The sequence below is a fragment of the Mirounga angustirostris genome, unplaced genomic scaffold (genome assembly GCF_029215605.1).
Source record: "Mirounga angustirostris isolate CCGP_5_RB_7025 unplaced genomic scaffold, mMirAng1.0.hap1 SCAF_2, whole genome shotgun sequence".
NCBI lineage: Eukaryota > Metazoa > Chordata > Mammalia > Carnivora > Phocidae > Mirounga > Mirounga angustirostris.
In genome coordinates, this window is record NW_026991710.1 from 164,068,377 (window position 1) to 164,087,015 (window position 18,639).

An 18,639-nucleotide genomic window follows, 5' to 3' on the forward strand; every position below is an offset into this window, starting at 1 on the left:
CACCTTAAGCATATGTTGCTGTGTATTTTAAAAGAAGTACTACTAAGTTACTGAAATTGTGGAGGAGGTTTCAGTCCTGAAATAGCAATGTCATAGGGTTTAATGTGGGCATCCATTGGCATTTGCATAAAAGAGCAAGCTCTGGCAACTCCCAACAACACAGGTGTGTGTCAGGAGAAATACACTGCAGTGCTCCTGATCTTGGCCAACCCGGTTCCAAGAAATACCTCATTTGCCAGGTTCCTACCTAGGGAACCTGCTTGGTGCCTCTGGCATATACTCCTGAAAATAGCTTTGTTTGGGGTAAATCTGATCATGGCAGTCAGACTACATTGCTTCTCGCTGCTGGCATAGAGACTTTAGTTACACCTTGTTTTACTTAAATGTATTTTAGAAGAGGTTGCTTTTAGATCTTTTGTTGAATTACTTTAAAAAATGAATCAGATCAGCTTGCCATCTGAGGTATTACTGCAGCCACTCTTGTTGCAGAAAATGCAATTTTTAAAAGGGTCATCATTTCCTCGTCTAGCTAATCGTACTCTGTTGAAGTAGAGTATTTTATATGTTTAGTTGTCTTAAAACAGCAGGTACCCTAATTCTGCTGTTGAAAGGATAGCTTCCAGGTTCTGATCACTGACAGCTTCTCTTAGGCTGGACTATGGATACTCACAGGTATTTGTAAGTGATGTGTATTATTATTCTAGAACTAAAGAACCACTTTCCTCATCATTTTGTTCTTATTTTCCTCTAGGTTGATGGGAATGTGAGTACCATTTATTGTCAGAACCTGTGTCTCTTGGCAAAGTTGTTTCTTGACCACAAAACACTCTATTATGACGTGGAGCCATTTCTTTTTTATGTACTAACACAGAATGATGTCAAGGGCTGCCACCTTGTTGGCTACTTTTCTAAAGTAAGTATATCAGCTTAAAATTTGTTTGAATTCACATGGGAATCTGAAACAATCTTTGTCAGTTCTCACTAGGAGACACTACACAATGCAGCACCTTCTGGGTACCATCTAGCTTTTTGGAAAGGAAAATGAAGGAACATTCAGAAATGTACCAAGAGCTCGAAGGTGCTTAGTAACATTCAACAGACTGTACTCTCCTAGGAACATGAGCTGCCGTTTATACTCAAGAGGAAAAGTTTTTAAATCACTTCTAGTCCCACGGTAGTAATAGATAGAACTTGTGAAATAAACACAGTCAATACCTCTGTGAGCTTTTTCTCATTTTAAATCTTCTCGTCCTAGTTTAAATTTGAAGAATAGAAATAAGAATAAGAAGCCATTTTTATTCACGGGTATTTTCTCTCCTTCCTGTAATCTTCCATTCTCTTGGGGAGAACAAAAGGTGTTTTTTGTAGTAAAACAACATAAAAGATGTACTTTTATTTAAGCTATCCTATGATAAAATCTGAGTGTATGAAAGAGTTAAGTGGGAGTACCAGCTTTCTGTTAATTGTCTATTTCAGAAGTTAAGTATAATTTTATATATATTGCCTGATTTTTAAAAGGGCCTATGCCCAACATTTTGAGATTGTTTTTTGTGAAGTTAGATACAACCGATGGGGAGATGGGACTGCCCTGTGTAGCGCCAGACCAGGAAATATAAGAGAGTCTTTGAAGTGGTAGATGAGTTTTCCCATTTCTGGAGTGCCACACTGACTCATCATTTATAGCTTTGCAGTTTGATTGGGACTCAGATTCCTCTGCTCATCTTAGGCAATGGCATACTGTCTTTGAGTTGCAGATGGTATTAGATGGCATAATTTTATTTTACATTTTTATTCTCCTGGGATGGTTGCTTTGTGGGTAATGGCAATGACTTAACATTGTCCTGTCTCCTCCCAGTGGGGTATTTTTTTTCTTGATGTGCATGCTATTCTCAAAGGACCAGGGCTATGGTTTTGACTGTTAGTCTTTGTTTCTTAATAATTAGCATTACTATTCAGTCTTACTCGCATGTTGTTTTAAAACTTTCTTTACCAGGAAAAGCACTGCCAACAGAAGTACAACGTTTCCTGTATAATGATTCTTCCCCAATACCAGCGTAAGGGCTATGGCAGGTTTCTCATCGATTTCAGTAAGGATTATAATAATTTTTCATTATCTCTTCTTGTGGACCTCCTGTATATATATATATATTTTTAGAGATTTGCAGATGATTTATTGGTTGCTAGTATCTTTCGTCACAGTATGGGACTTTAAAACCTAAAGTCATGAATTTTTTTCTTTTGATTGGACATGAAATATTTTTAAATAGCTTATACCGAACACCAACTTTTTATGATCTGTTGCATATAGTTTGAATTTTCAACTCTTAATTTACAGGTGGAACTTAGTTTCATGATAATTCTAACTCAGAGCAATACTCAACACATTGTGTAAGTTAGTACAGTAAAGAAGTACAGCACTCACCTTATTTGTTACCTAATTATCAGGGAAAATACGTACATCATTTTTTAGTTACGGGCTCTACCTAGTGGTTAAAATATGCAGTGCACCTTAAAAAAATGTTAAAAATAAATGGCATAGGAAATAATTTAATCTGACTTAAACATTGAAAGCCAAACAGCTCTAAAAAGTCATTGTAGAATTTGAATTTTGTTTTACGTGTTGATAGTCTTGCTTAGAAAGTAAATATATGCTTACAGTAAATTTTATATTGATTATAACAAAGTGATTTTTGAGGGAATATTTTGATACAGGCAGTTCTTCTAAATATCAGATGATTATATCACCAGTGTTAAGAAGTTAATTCTCAGATGGACCAGTTCAGCTTATTCTAGTTGGCCTTAGACTGTACTCCTGACCGTATTTTATTGGAAATATGTGCCATTGATTATTTTGTACGTTTTCTTGGCCTTCTTAGATTGGTAGTAGAGAGTGCAACTCAGATTATTTCCTTTAATATCAATATATTGTTTTGAAGTAGGACTCGTGTTTGGATGTGTTATGCCATTAAGTAGCAAAGTTAGGGGAAAATATTTTATTATACTAATTAGTTATACTTTTGAGATACGCAAACAGCAGTCTGTGATTACAGTATTTGTTTTCATTTGCTTTTCCTAATGTAATCTATTTTCCCACATTACCATTCACAGACTGCTTTTTAGTAGTTTCCTTTGATGACAAAAAACTGCATTTCTTCTGCCATCTCCATTGTTGATGCTCTCAGAATTTATGCCTTTTTTTTTTTTCAAATATTTTATTTATTTATTTGACAGAGAGAGACAGCGAGAGAGAGGGAACACAAGCGAGGGGAGTGGGAGGGGGAGAAGCAGGCCTCCCGCCGAGCAGGGAGCCCGATGTGGGGCTCGATCCCAGGACCCTGGGACCATGACCTGAGCCAAAGGCAGACGCTTAATGACTGAGCCACCCAGGCACCCCTGTTTGGTTTTTTTTAAAGATTTTATTTATTTATTTGACGGAGAGAGACACAGCGAGAGAGGGAACACAAGCAGGGGGAGTGGGAAAGGGAGAAGCAGGCTTCCCGTCGAGCAGGGAGCCTGATGTGGGGCTCGATCCCAGGCCTCTGGGATCATGACCTGAGTCGAAGGCAGACGCTGAACGACTGAGCCACCCAGGCGCCCCAATTTATGCCTTTCTTTTTCTGTTCTTGAGAGTCCTGCTCTAGACAGGAGAACAGATACCACCATACACTCACAGGGACACCCTCACGCTGACATCCTTGCTCACTAAGAGTTTAAGGGTAAGAGGTCATAGTGAGGAGAGCTTTGGCTGAAGTGAGAAATTGTCATCTGATTCACTCACAGAAGAACCACGATCTTAACAGATAGGATTATGTAAAAATGAAGGCATTCTTTTGTATTGTTTAACAATTCAGATATAGCTGTTGCTATCTGGTGGTCCAAGTAAAAATGCAAGGGAGGTTTTCCCCCGTAAAATAAAAAGCGTTATTGCCTTAATCTTATTAATGCATCCTATTAATATGAAGTCCTCTGATTTATTTTAACAGTGTGATTTATAGTAAGTATAGACAAAGTAATACTAACCTAAGGTTCAGTGTATACAAATTACATAATCTTGTGCAAATCTGTGTTGAAGTAATTTTTCAGTTTTGTTCTTTTTCTTGAAGGAATTTACCCTTGACATTATTATTGCCTATACTACTTAGATTGGTTGTGGAAGAGGGAATTGTTATTTTGGTGAATTAGCCTATTTTAGGCTCTCTGACATATTTGTGATTCGGGGGTTTCTTTAGGTTATTTGTTATCAAAGCGTGAAGGCCAAGCAGGGTCTCCAGAGAAACCATTATCCGATCTAGGTCGTCTTTCCTACATGGCTTACTGGAAAAGTGTAATATTGGAGTGCCTTTATCACCAAAATGACAAGCAAATCAGCATTAAGAAGTTAAGCAAGTTGACTGGAATCTGCCCTCAAGACATTACTTCAACACTCCACCACCTACGAATGCTGGACTTCCGCAGTGACCAGTGAGTATCACATCCCTTCGTATACTTTCCAAAGACAATTAGGTAGAAGTGTTTGGATGAGGCAGCCAGATTATCAGTGAAAGGGCATAAACTAATATAAGTGGTACATTGGTGATCCTGAGACACCATTTTCGTTTCTGTGATATTTGATACCATTGACCGCATTTTTTTTTTTTCAACTGTATTTTCTGGTCTTCCTTCTAACTTTCGGACCTAAGCTATTGAAGCTTTTCTTTTCTAATGTTGGCAGCACCTTTAATACAAGAGGTAACAACTCTAGAAATAATGTCTAATAAAATATTCCCATGATTTATTTCCATATAAAGTGGTACAAAGTAAAATGTAGGTCAAAGGAAGGTCAGCTCACCCTTATCTAAAGGGGTTGGGAAAAGATCACAGAGAAAGGAAGGAGGCATTGGGCTAGAAAGATGGAGGATAGGAGATAGGGTACAGGAGAGTAGCAGCAATTCCAGAGGTGGGAAGTGTGAGACAGTGAATGGTTAAAATCACTTCATCCATTGTTCTCATTGAGTGTGAAGTAGCTGTCCAACTTCGTATTTCTTAGCTATCTCATATGGTGGCTGTTGTTATTTCTGTATTTCATGCTCCCGAGTGGGCAGTTTTTGAAGGATTTGTCATTACCTCCATGGTTTTCTGGGGATTATAGCTCCATATTCATTGTTAGGTACTCCTTGTACATCGTTGATTGCTATAAACTTTGCTCTGGTTCCAGATTTGTGATAATCCGCCGGGAAAAACTTATCCAGGATCACATGGCAAAGCTTCAACTGAATTTGCGACCTGTAGATGTAGATCCAGAATGTTTGCGCTGGACTCCTGTCATAGTCTCCAATTCTGTTGTCTCAGAGGAGGAAGAAGAGGAGGCTGAGGAAGGCGAAAACGAAGAGCCACAGTGCCAGGAAAGAGAATTAGAGACGAGTGTAAGGGCATGACTAGTCTCTGTTTTTGATGACAGAAGGCTCTGGTTTTGGTTCATGAGTATTGTGATACGTGTTACATACAATATCTTAAGCCCACACAGTTCACATTAGCATTTCAGGGTTGATTTCAGTGATAGAAATTTTAGGAAGACTGGGTTTTGTTTACTTATTTGTAGATTTTTAAGCCTTGGATCATTAGGAGACCTTCAAATTTGTTACAATGTATTACTTAGAACTAAGAATTCCTTACCAGGGTCCTGATAAACAGCTAAAGTTCAAGCTGTGTGGTAGTAATTGAGGAATCTGAATTTAATTTAATTCTGACCATTGTTAAAAATGAAATGAATATCCCTTTTCCTTAAAATAAAACATTAAGGAAATAATATAAACGTGTATGTTTTCTAATAGAGCACTAAATAATTCAGTGGGTACAGAATGTCTTTAAGCCGTTAAAGGGTTAATGAGGGACTGTACAACATTTCGTAGTGTTCAGTATTTTTCTTCATGTGATGCGTATCTTTCTCTGTTCTTTTTTTTTAAGCTGTGCTTTCATCCTTTAAAAATCTATGTCCTCTTTTGATAAACGTAAGCAGTTTCACGCCCATTTAATGTAATTTAATTTTCAAAATGAAATTAAATATTCAGAATAAAAATAAATCAAAATAACTACAGACATTTTCTTTCATTTTTTTCAAACACCCCCTTTTTCTTGCCCATGCTCCAGAGCCCATCTCCTCTCTGTTTATAAATTTTATTGCTGAGAAATTTGGTAAATTATATCATTTAACATTTATAAGAACAATGCTGTTCACTTCGTTTATTGAAGGTGGGATTACATAGTGGCTAAGAGCACTAGCTCTTGGGTCAGACTGCCTGGGTTTAGATCCCAGCTTCCACATTTGCTCTTGCATGTCCTAGGGCGAGTTACTTGTATTTTTTGTGCCTCAGTTACCTCGTTTGTAAAATGAGATTATAATAATAACACTTCATACAATTGTTGTAAGGATTAAATGAATCTTATTAAGCATTTAAAGCAGTGCCTAACACATGAGAGATATTCCTGATAGCTATTAAATGATACTTTTCTTTTTAAAGCTCTGTTTTCTTATCTCTATTTAAGAGGTCAGATAGGAGGTATAAAAATAAGACTGAAAAATTAATCAGCATGGTTTTATTTTCCAAAATCAGGTGGGAAAGTCTGCATCTCGGGAGAACAAAGAACAAGATTCTTACTCCTCAGTAGAAAGTGAAAAGAAACCAGAAGTTACGGCACCAGCCAATACTACGCGTCTGCACAAACAAGTCCTTTCCCGTGATAGTCTTCCTGCAAATAACCAGCCATCCCGGAGAGGCCGCTGGGGGAGGAAGAACAGAAAAACCCAGGAACGTTTTGGTGATAAAGATTCTAAACTGCTCTTGGAAGAGACTTCAGCTCCTCAGGAACAATACGGAGAATGTGAGGAAAAATCAGAAACCTCCCAAGAACAATACACTGAAAGTGAGGAGCAGTTGGCAGCCTCTCAGGAGCAGCCAAGCCAGGATGGAAAGCCAGACATCCCCAAAAGAAGACTAAGTGAGGGGGTTGAGCTCTGGCGAGGACAGCTAAAGAAGAGCCCCGAGGCACTGAAGTGTAGATTACCAGAAGGCACTGATAGACTGCCCCGTCGCTATAGTGATGGTGACAGGGCTCTCCTCAGAGGCTTCAGTGAGAGTAGTGAGGAGGAAGAAGAGCCAGAAAGTCCTCGGTCCAGCTCCCCACCAGTTCTTACAAAGCCCACATTGAAGAGAAAAGTAAGGTTTTTCTTTTGACTTGTTTCTTTTGACTTGTCTGTTCTTTTCCGAATTGCAGCTTATTATATACATCTGTTCTAGAGTTCTGAAAAAGTAAATATAGAAATTGTTAGTGTGTTATTTTTTTAGACTTTATGCCTCAGTGTATTGTAGCTTATGATCTTCCCAGTGAACATTTGAAATGTGGATATGGCTTCTGTGGTTCATGGGAATGAACATAGATGTCATAAGCTTATTTAAGGACTGACAAACTGTTTTTCAGCTTGCTGGTTTGATGTTGTAATCATGACTTTTAGGGATTTGTCAAGTATTTTAAAAGTATGTATAGATTAGAAATGTTTATGTTAGAAAAGGAGAAAAGTATCGGACGGCTTGATGGACAGCGGTGCCCTGTGTTGGGGTGCTCAGAGAGGCCGTTCGTCTTAGGTGGGGGTGGGCCTTTTTCCCTGTGCTTTCTTCTCCTGTCTCCATCTCTCCCTTCTTTCTTTCAATGGTTTAACTTAACCTGGTTTTAAAAGTATTTTCTCAACTTTGTCTCGTCATCTTGCAAAGTTTGAATGATAACCAGTTTATAAATGTGTTGTGATACTGATAATGAATTCTGGCAAACCGTATACCAGAACTGTCCCAGGCTGTGCAGTGAACTTTAAGCATTGCCGCAAGCCAGCCAGACTGAGCTCAGCCTCCTGGATGAGCCACCCTGTAGTAGTGGGGTGACAGCTTTCATCCAAAGCAGCGAAATTGTTCCTTTCCTTAGCAGAACCTTATGGGGGGAGGGGGGAGCAGGGCAATATATAAAAACATAAGTTTTTAATTTTAGAACAGTTTTAGATTTATGCAATTATTGCAGAGAAAGTACAGAGAGTTCCTGTATTCCTTATAGGCAGTTTCCCCTACTGTTAACCTCTTACGTTGGTATAGTACATTTGTCACAAATAGTGAACTAGTATTTTATTAACTAGACTCCATACTTTATTTAGATCTCCTCAGTTTTCCTGTATGTCCTTTTTCTGTTCCAGGACCTCATCCAGCACACCACATTACACTTAGTAGTCATGCCTCTTTGGTCCCTCTTGATTGTGACAGTTTCTCAGACTCCTTGTTTTTGATGACCTTGACAGTTTGACGAGTACTGGCTAGGTATTTTAGAACATCCCTCATGATATTAGAATGGGGTAATATGTTTTTGGGAAGAAGACCACAGAGGTAAAGTGTCATTCTTATCATATAAAAGGTATCTGATAAATATGTATGTACACACACATACACACCAAACACAAGAGTATTACTGTCAGTATGACTTTTCACTATTGCTATCAACCTAGATCACCCGGTTTGAGGTTGTGTTTGTCAGATTTCTCCACTGTAAATTAGTCACTCCTTTTTCCCCTTTCCCATGCTGTACTCTTTGGAAGGTAGTCACTGCCAGCAGTGATATGGAGAGTTATACTCTGTTCCTTAGGAGCAGAATATCTGTGTTAATTATTTGGAATTCTGCTTAGAGATTTATTCATTACCACCCATCTGTTTTCTTATTCAAGCATTTACTAATACCGGCGTAGTTTATTTATTCAAGCATTTATTAATACTGGCGTAGACTCGGATATTTACTTTATACTTTGAGTTACAACCCAGCAGTACCACTTGATTTAATTTGTTGCTCAAATGTTCCAGCTTTGGCCATTAGGAGTTTTTTAAGTTTTGCTCCCACGTCCCTTTAACATAATACGTACCGTCATCAGTGTAAGGTTTTTTGTTTTGTTTTGAGCACTTCCTTACTTTCTAGTACTACAGGATATTCTAGGTTCATCTTGTATATTTCATGTCCCAATCCTAGAGTCAGCCATTTTTCCAAAGAGCAGAGCCAAATGTGTTGAACCTGGTTTGAAAATTGTACTCTCAACTGAAAGGCCTAGTAAATTTAAATTTGAAGTGGAGAAAAACTCAGCACTAGCTAATTCTGCCATTCATTACGCGATCATGAAGAATGTATCTTTGCCATTCCAGGCTTATATTGCCTATTTATAAGATAAAATTATGCTATTTCCCTGTGTAAACAAGAGAATATTGTAACAGGCAGTGAGATCATGCACAAAATACTTGAAGTTCTTAAATTCTCATGACTGGTAGTCAAGAGACTATATTTTACAACCGTTTCTTGTGCTGACTGGGTATGTGACCTTAAGCAAGCCCTGTAACCTTTCTCGCCATAGAGGGCATTGGATTAGATCATTTCCGGTGCATCGTCTTTATCATTTTGTTGTCTCTATTATGAGCCATGAGACAAACAGAAAGTGTTTTGTTTTTTTTTTCTCTTGAGGTAAAGAGATGTTAAAGGACTAGCTTCTCTGTCATTTCAGTATTGAAATAGGCATTTCCCTAGAGTGTTAAATGTAACTGAAGTATTAATAAGGGAATTATAATATCTGCTCTTTGGGCATGCCTTTTATAAAGTTGTATTCAATCATCCAACATCTTTCTGTGATAACTTTATGTGTAGTATCTTACTGTAGTATTTTGAAATAATACTCAAAATGTCTCTTGGCAAACAGTGTACCCATTTTATATGTGCTAATTCTATTAGGTTCAGACACTGTTCATTATGTTATTAATAGAAGTGATAGCATTCATTACTGTAAATAAAATACTTCCTTCCTCTTTTAAATAGAAACCAATTCTTCACCGAAGGAGGAGAGTTCGAAAGCGCAAACACCACAATAGCAGTGTGGTCACAGAAACTATTTCTGAGACTACAGAGGTGTTAGATGAACCTTTTGAAGACTCTGACTCCGAGAGGCCAATGCCAAGATTAGAACCCACGTTTGAGATTGATGAAGAGGAAGAGGAAGAGGATGAAAGTGAACTCTTCTCTAGAGGGTACTTCCATCGCCTCTCCTCACAGGATGTGCTCAGGTGTCGATCCTCTTCTAAGAGGAAATCTAAAGATGAAGAGGACGATGAAGAGTCAGATGATGCCGATGGTATGTTTTAGAGAACTGTTGCTTATGGTAGTTTTATTGTTTTTAAAGAAACAGGCTGCAAGTGATAGCTGCAAACCCTTCCATCAAAAGGCTGAAAGAGCGACACTCCCCACTAAGCCAGTAAAGGATGGCCAACTTGGTAACCTCTCAAAATTTGTATCGAGTATATTCATCCCTATTTTCTCATTGAGCTCTCTGTCCTTTTAAAAAGTTTTTTTTTTTTTCCTAGTTTCCCCTTCAGGGGACCTATTTTTGCCTCTGCAGAAAATATCTTGCTATCAGGATATTGTTCTTTTTTGCCTAATCCTTTCTCAGCCATTATCTGAATCTTTAGTTAATGGGTGGATTGGATTTAGCATCAGGAAGACATTGAAGTAATAACCCTTTACTAGATAGAAAGTACACTCTGTGGACCTACCTGTTTTGCTAATTGTTGTATGCTGAGTGCTTAAAATAGGCACTCGGTAGGGCGCCTGGGTGGCTCAGTTGGTTAAGCGACTGCCTTCGGCTCAGGTCATGATCCCGGAGTCCCGGGATCGAGTCCCGCATCGGGCTCCCTGCTCGGCAAGGAGCCTGCTTCTCCCTCTGACCTTCCCCCACTCATGTACTTTCTCTCTCTCTCATTCTCGCTCTCTCAAATAAATAAATCTTTTTTTTTTTTAAAGATTTTATTTATTTATTTGAGAGAGAGAATGAGAGAGAGAGCATGAGAGGGGTGAGGGTCAGAGGGAGAAGCAGACTCCCTGCCGAGCAGGGAGCCCGATGCGGGACTCGATCCCGGGACTCCAGGATCATGACCTGAGCCGAAGGCAGTCGCTTAACCAACTGAGCCACCCAGACGCCCAATAAATAAATCTTTAAAAAAAAAAATAATAAAATAAAATAAAATAGGCACTCAGTAAATATTGTTAAATGGATACATGCTAGGAAGATGGTTCTTAAGTAAGATCAGATTCATGTAAATTGGACTTGCTTCACATCTGTTCAGGAATCCTTCTGAATCATATCTCTAATGTGCCTTTCTCTGTGAGTAGTAAATTTCTAATAAAAGTGGTAACAATGCCTCAGGGTAGGTTAAATTTTATGGCATAGTGCAAAATCCAGTGATTTACTTTTAAAATAGCCTTGTCGTTTAGAAGTAAAGAAACTGGGGCTCATATATGAGCTGGGTCACAGACCAGGTCATTTACATCCTACCCTAAAGTTTCTGCTGGTGCATTATGCTGCCTGCGTCTGCAGTGTTTGCCTAAAAGGGGGGGGGCGGGGGGTGGTCAAACTCAGCTTTTTTTTTTTTACTTTGCTGGGTGAATTTGGGGGAATCCAGTTGTCCACTCTTGGTGGAATTACAGCATTTATTTATTAATTGAGCTTTTTATTCTTTAAAAATAAATTTGCTCAATTTCATATCTAGTAGAAACTTGCATTTTCTCCATTCTCATATTTTTATATAAGAAATACTTTTAATATAGTGACAAGATGACTGAGTGCTTTGCTGTGAATGATTTTCTGCAGTTTTGTTGTGTTACGCTTTGAGGTATATAACTAGGAAACCAGAGATTTATTGTGTAAATTTGGCCCTTCAGTAAAATTCTCTCTTGGATCATTGTAGACTAAAATAATATCCCTTGTTTAAATTTTTGTTGACTAGGACAGATTTTCTGTGATGTGGCCATTTCCTTTCTTTATTTCCACGGTATTATTGTCAGTTGTGCCTTTGTAGCTTCCCCCTCAAAATCCTGTTCTTGCCTTGGTGTTCTTCCCTTTAAAAACTAATGGGATTAATGAAAGAAAAATTAATGGGAAATATGAATGTACTTAATGCTGCACCACACTGGACACCTAAACATGGTTGAAATGGTACATTTTCTGCTATGCATAGTTTACTACAATCTTTAAAAATAGAAAAAAGTAATGGGGAGAAAATAATGCTAATCAAATTTATTTCTAATAAATCATTGTCATTGGTGCTTTCACTTTTTCTTCAGGTCAGTATTTGTCTAGGACTAAAGGCCTTGCGGCTGTTCCCATACAAACACAACATCGATTGAGCAGTTATTCATGTAAGATTGCTCAGTCATGGCCTGGGGTAATTAACTCATGATATTACCTGAAGTAATGATTTTATGGAAACCAAGAAAACCAGAGAGAGAATATAAATTGCAAACAGGAAAAAGAAAAAAGAAGAAATGAGCTGATTTGTGACTTAGACAGTAAAGACCGCTTGTCTGAAGTAGTTGTAATCACTGCTGAGCATTTGCATCTTTACGCGGCTTAGCTCCATTTTCTAGAGGAGAAAACGGACTTGCAGACTAACTTCTAAAGCCGTGCAGCTGGTGATGATAAACCTGAACTGGTTTTAAGTAGTGGGGGGCAGCAGAGTGTTGACCAGGATTCTTTCCTTGTTCTGCCAGCTCACTGCGTGACTTTAGAAGAGGTCTTTATTAGGTCTCTCCTTTAGATTCTTAACTTGAAAGTGAAGGTAATCTGGAGTTTGTGATGATTAATAAAACTATTTGTGTTGCACATGTAGTCTCAGAAAAAGGCACTGGTACAAGTAGAAAATCTTGTAACTTTTTTTTAATGTGTTGTTTTGTTTTGTTTTTATTCCTCTTGTATAGACACTCCTGTCCTAAAGCCAGTATCTCTCTTGAGAAAATGTGATGTGAAGGATTCTCAGCTTGAGCCAGATACATCCACACCTATGAAAAAGAAGAAGGGATGGCCCAAAGGCAAAAGCCGCAAACCAATCCACTGGAAGAAAAGACCTGGTCGCAAACCAGGATTTAAGTTGAATCGGGAAATCATACCCGTTTCTACTCAAGAATGCGTTGTTGAGCCCATTGTCCCCATTCCTAAAGCGGGACGTAAAGCCAAACTTCAGGAGAACGAAGAAACTGTTGAACCAAAAGAAGACTTGCCTTTAACTGAAGAAAGGAAGGAAGAGGAGGAGATGCATGTGGAAGCAGAAGAGGTTGAAGAGGGAGAAGAAGAAGACACAACCAGCAGTGAAGTTAGAGCAGCATCTCCAGTAGATAGCAACAGTCCTGAGACAGAAACGAAAGAACCCGAGATAGAAGAGGAGGAGGAGAAGCCCCGTGTCTTAGAAGAGCAGAGGCAATCAGAAGAGGAGCAACAAGAACTAGAAGAACAGGAGCAAGAGGAAGAGGATGAAGTGGCTATAGAGACAAACCAGAATGAAGACCATGATGCAGATGATGAAGATGATGGTCATCTGGAATCTACCAAGAAAAAAGAGCTGCTAGAGGAGCAGCTCATTGGAGAAGATGTCAAGGAGGAGCCCGGTGGTCAGGAGTCTTTTTTAGATACTAATATGCAGAGCAGTAGGGAGAATATAAAGGATAAAGAGGAAATGGAACCAGATTCTGAAGAGGAACAGACTTCACATGAAACGTCCATGGTATCAGAGCATATGCCGGGGTCTGAGGATGATCATGAAGAAGATTCAAACTCTAAGGAAGAATTAATTGAACTGAAAGAGGAAGAAGAGATTCCTCATAGTGAACTGGATCTGGAAACCGTGCAAGCAGTGCAGTCTTTGACTCAAGAGGAAAGTAACGAGCACGAGGGAGCCTACCAGGACTGTGAAGAAACTCTGGCAGCGTGTCAGACCCTGCAGAGTTACACCCAGGCTGATGAAGACCCTCAGATGTCAATGGTTGAAGACTGCCATGCTTCGGAACATAATAGTCCAATATCTTCTGTCCAGTCTCATCCCAGCCAGTCGGTCCGTTCGGTCAGTAGTCCCACCGTGCCTGCCCTCGAAAGTGGTTACACCCAGATCAGCCCGGAGCAAGGATCCCTGTCCGCACCCTCTATGCAGAACATGGAGACCAGCCCCATGATGGATGTGCCTTCCGTATCAGACCACTCTCAGCAGGTGGTGGACAGTGGCTTCAGTGACCTGGGCAGCATCGAGAGCACCACAGAGAACTACGAGAACCCCAGCAGTTACGATTCTACAATGGGCGGCAGCATCTGTGGGAACAGCTCTTCGCAGAGCAGCTGCTCCTACGGCGGCCTGTCATCCTCCAGCAGCCTCACCCAGAACAGCTGTGTTGTCACTCAGCAAATGGCCGGCATGGGCAACAGCTGCAGCATGCTGCCGCAGAACGGCGTGCAGCCCGCCGCGGCCAACTGCAGCATCAAGTCACCTCAGAGTTGTGTGGTGGAGAGGCCTCCGAGTAACCAGCAGCAGCCGCCGCCGCCGCCGCCGCCGCAGCAGCCGCCGCCGCCGCCCCCGCAGCCGCCGCCCCCGCAGCCGCCGCCGCCGCCGCCGCAAGCGGCCCCGCAGCCGCCGCCGCCGCCCCCGCAGCCGCAGCCGCCGCCGCCGCAGCCGCCGCCGCCCGCGCCGCCGCCGCCCCAGCAGCCCCCGCCCCCGCCGCCGCCGCCGCCGCCGCAGCAGCAGCCCCCGCTGTCGCAGTGCAGCATGAACAACAGTTTCACTCCAGCGCCCATGATCATGGAGATCCCGGAGTCGGGCGGCACTGGGAACATAAGTATTTATGAGAGGATTCCAGGGGACTTCGGGGCCGGCAGCTACTCGCAGCCGTCGGCCACCTTCAGCTTGGCCAAGTTGCAGCAGCTGACTAACACCATTATGGACCCTCATGCCATGCCTTATAGCCATTCTCCTGCTGTGACTTCCTATGCAACCAGTGTTTCTCTGTCTAACACAGGACTGGCTCAGCTGGCTCCATCTCATCCATTAGCTGGGACCCCTCAAGCACAAGCCACCATGACGCCGCCGCCGAACCTGGCATCCAGCACCATGAACCTCACGTCCCCTCTGCTGCAGTGCAACATGTCTGCCGCCAACATTGGCATTCCTCACACGCAGAGGTTGCAAGGGCAGATGCCGGTCAAGGGGCACATTGCCATCCGCTCCAAGTCGGCGCCGCTGCCCTCCGCGGCTGCTCACCAGCAGCAGCTGTACGGCCGCAGCCCCCCAGCGGTTGCCATGCAGGCCGGCCCTCGCGCTTTGGCTGTTCAGCGTGGCATGAACATGGGGGTCAACCTGATGCCGACCCCCGCCTATAATGTCAATTCCATGAATATGAACACCTTGAACGCCATGAACAGCTATCGAATGACACAGCCCATGATGAACAGCAGTTACCATAGTAACCCTGCCTACATGAACCAGACAGCACAGTATCCTATGCAGATGCAGATGGGGATGATGGGGAGCCAGGCCTATACCCAGCAGCCTATGCAGCCAAACCCTCATGGAAACATGATGTACACTGGCCCCACCCATCACAGCTACATGAATGCTGCTGGCGTGCCCAAGCAGTCACTCAATGGACCTTACATGAGAAGATGAGCAAGATGGACTTGCAACTAAAACTTAAATATATATAAATAAAGGAACCTTTTATACTGACAAACCAGAGAAAAATGGACCTTTTTCCAGTTAAAATATTGCTGTAGATTTAGAGGAATTTTTCTTTGGTTTTATTTTATTTTTTAGAAAACCTGGTCTTCTCTTTTTTTGGGTTCATTTTGTTCTGGGTTTTGGTTTTCTTCACAATCTTGAACATTTTACAATAGAACTCATCTAAAAATGGATTTGGGGATAGGGGAAACATGCACAAAAATCTTTTCATAATTAAAAAGAGCCTTACTTTCTTTACACACCACATGGACAGAATTTGTGTAAAAGTGAATTCTCTTTATTTTAAGATGTATGTTTCCCCTCACTGTTTGCAGCTCCCAGTGTTGTCATTTTTAAATGTTATATATACATCTCTGGGGTTAACCAGACCCTTTCCTCCAAACCCAACCTTTCATTTCCTACTTCATTCCAGCAGGAGGCACTTACGGGAGACTCGGATGGGGACATGGAGAACAACCCAGGCTCCTTAAACTTATTATTATTGTTAATATTATTATTATTATTATTAATAAAGCGAGGCAGGAAAATGCTTCTCCTTTTAAAATCCCCTCCACTCCCTACACACACACACACACACACACACACACACACACACACCCTCTTGAAACCTTTCCCCAAGAATGTTTCTTTAAGATGGACTTCATTAAAATGTTTGTTTTTCTTTAAGTCAAGTGTAATATAATTTTTTTCTTTTTGTTTTTTTTTTTGTTGACTATTCCCACTCAGCACTCAGAGACACAAAAATACTGTAAGTCTCAATTAACAGCAGAATCTCAGAGGAAAGCTGTTTGCAATCCTAATCCAGCCTTGGAGGAATAGAGATGGTCAATTAACAATCAGAAAAGAGGAATTTTACCTCTTGTTTTTTACCACCTGGTGAATCAGCCATAACGCACATACTCCACACAGCCTCTTGTTTTTAGTATGTACTTTGAGATGCTAAGGGTCTTGATTCTCGAGCCTTTGACTCTGACTAAACTCAAACAGCAGTCCCCAATGATTAGCCTCTTACATTCTTACATAAAGTGTTGATGGATGACTGTACATTTCAGTGATTTGAAAAATACCTGACAAACATTTGACACTGTTTATTTTATGTTGGAAGAGATGACGTAAGGGAGATCATGGTCTGAGTTTTATGGCTACTTAAATGATACATACCTCTAGTTTTCATTTGTCTTGAGATCCTGAGTTCATTCCCTGTGAATCAGAATGCACCAGCCCCTCTCCTGTGAGTGGTTAAAAGAGAAGAGGGATAAACCAACCACCAGCATAGTAGGGCAAATCTGGACAGCAGGGTTTTAGCAGGTTCCTGTGTTGCTCCCAACTCCCATTGTCTTTTCTCTCGTGCAGCCAGTTCGCCCATTCTCTTCCTATTACTTGCTCCAGGGATAGGTAAAAAATATATATATATATCTATATATATATATCTATATATATGTTCCATCATTAGAAGATGGAAACTATTATACCACTTGGTATGTGCAGTCAAATATCCAAAAGGGGGAAGAACTGCTTAAAGAAATACCTGTAAGCATTAGATTCTCTCCTTTATTTGTACATTTTATATAGATAAATTTTTGAAGTACTAATTAGGCATTAAATTTTTTCAAATGCACAGGTTTGTTGTTTTTTTTATACACTTTAATTGACTTTCTCAATTAAATGTGTTAGGTAGAAAACGGCAGAATTCCACATCTTAACCGCTATCAATTCTGAGCATGTGCAAGGCTGTGTAGGACCCAGTTTCTCTGTATATACTCTTCCAGTTCCCAATCATCTATGTAGAAAGTGCACTGTGCTGCCCTCTCCCTACATCTTCAGCTATGTCATTGCTTCCTGGTTGGGGTGGGGATGGGGTGGGTCGGGAGGGAGGTATCTTGGGTGGAGGGTGGGTCAAGGCAGAAGGAGAAGCTGTTGAAATGAGGGCCGTGAATTCAGTTTCTGTTGGTTTGCGGTTGTGTTTGGTTTCATTTGTTTCTTTAAAAAAAAAAAAAATTCAATCGGGCAGCTCCCTTTTCCACAAGCCTTTTTGTGACTGTAGAACTATTGTAGAGAAAATGTTCTTTTCTATATTATAAAAGAAATTATCCAACACAGTAATATTGGTACCTGTCATTTTTTCACTTCTGTTTAAAAAAAAATGTATTTTTAGCAAGATAACTTGGGTAATCTTCTAAAAAAGAAATTTAAAAACTCACTGTTAGTGACTTTGATGCCTTTTAAAATAAGAGCTTTTTCATTTCATTCCATCTTTAAAATTTTTTATCTTTGTTGTAGAATATTAAAAACTATTTTAAGAAAGATAAAAATTCTCTTTAAAGAGATCTCTAGAGTGTGTGAATAGAGCTCCAGATGCCTCTAAAAGCCGCATGTACAAATGAAGCTAAGTCTATTCCTGTCTGTTTATATTTGCTTTTCCTGTTTTGTAACCTCTTTGTACTTTGTTCATGGTGACTTGTAAGCTATGGGGAAGGGGTGCCTAGATGCCTTTGTATTTCTCCATGTCATGCGCTCCTGGGCCAGTTGGTCTCCCTTCCTCTCCTTGTATGTAATATCACTTTTTTTTCCCCTTTCTAGCAAGTACTTTCAAAAGAACTCTGTACATTTTAACATAAAAAAAATAAATTATGTTGAGCCATTTTGGATGTCTGTCTTGCATGTGGAATTTTTCTCCCAAATATTTCACACTCTCCAGTTGTTTATAAATATTAGCCTTTTTCACATTCCTCTTTATACAGCAAGTATCAGTTCGTGGCCTTTACTTTGAAGTGCCAGTCTTCACTCATACGTGTGTTTAAATGCTGACAATGTAGATAGTTTTTCCTCGTCAATGAAAATTTTGGTATCAACCTCACTTTGGATTTTTGAGGGAAATCCATTTGAAAACCTAAAGGGACTCACTCAACCAAAAAACGGAAATGCAGTTGCAATACAAGGGGTTCCTAGAATTGGAACAAAGCAGTTTTCTCATCTCAGCTTACCCGATTATGTTATCGAGAAGATTTGCCAGAAATCAAGGTCCTGAACATAAATGATCTTTTTTGAT

At 40.4% G+C, this 18,639-nt stretch overlaps 1 protein-coding gene across 4 annotated transcripts in view; it reads left to right on the forward strand.

The window, feature by feature from the left end:
• Positions 1 to 18,238, forward strand: part of KAT6A (lysine acetyltransferase 6A) — a 115,171-nt gene extending 96,933 nt beyond the window's left edge. For all 4 annotated transcript variants that reach the window (XM_045879902.2, XM_064585491.1, XM_045879901.3 and 1 more), the window contains exons 11-17: positions 752 to 913; positions 1,994 to 2,087; positions 4,230 to 4,461; positions 5,195 to 5,402; positions 6,591 to 7,193; positions 9,862 to 10,174; positions 12,793 to 18,238. In XM_045879902.2, the coding sequence (XP_045735858.2) occupies positions 752 to 913; positions 1,994 to 2,087; positions 4,230 to 4,461; positions 5,195 to 5,402; positions 6,591 to 7,193; positions 9,862 to 10,174; positions 12,793 to 15,518 (4,338 nt within the window). In that variant the 3' untranslated portion in view covers positions 15,519 to 18,238. The remainder of the gene's footprint in view (positions 1 to 751; positions 914 to 1,993; positions 2,088 to 4,229; positions 4,462 to 5,194; positions 5,403 to 6,590; positions 7,194 to 9,861; positions 10,175 to 12,792) is intronic.
• The last annotated feature ends 401 nt before the right edge of the window (positions 18,239 to 18,639 follow it).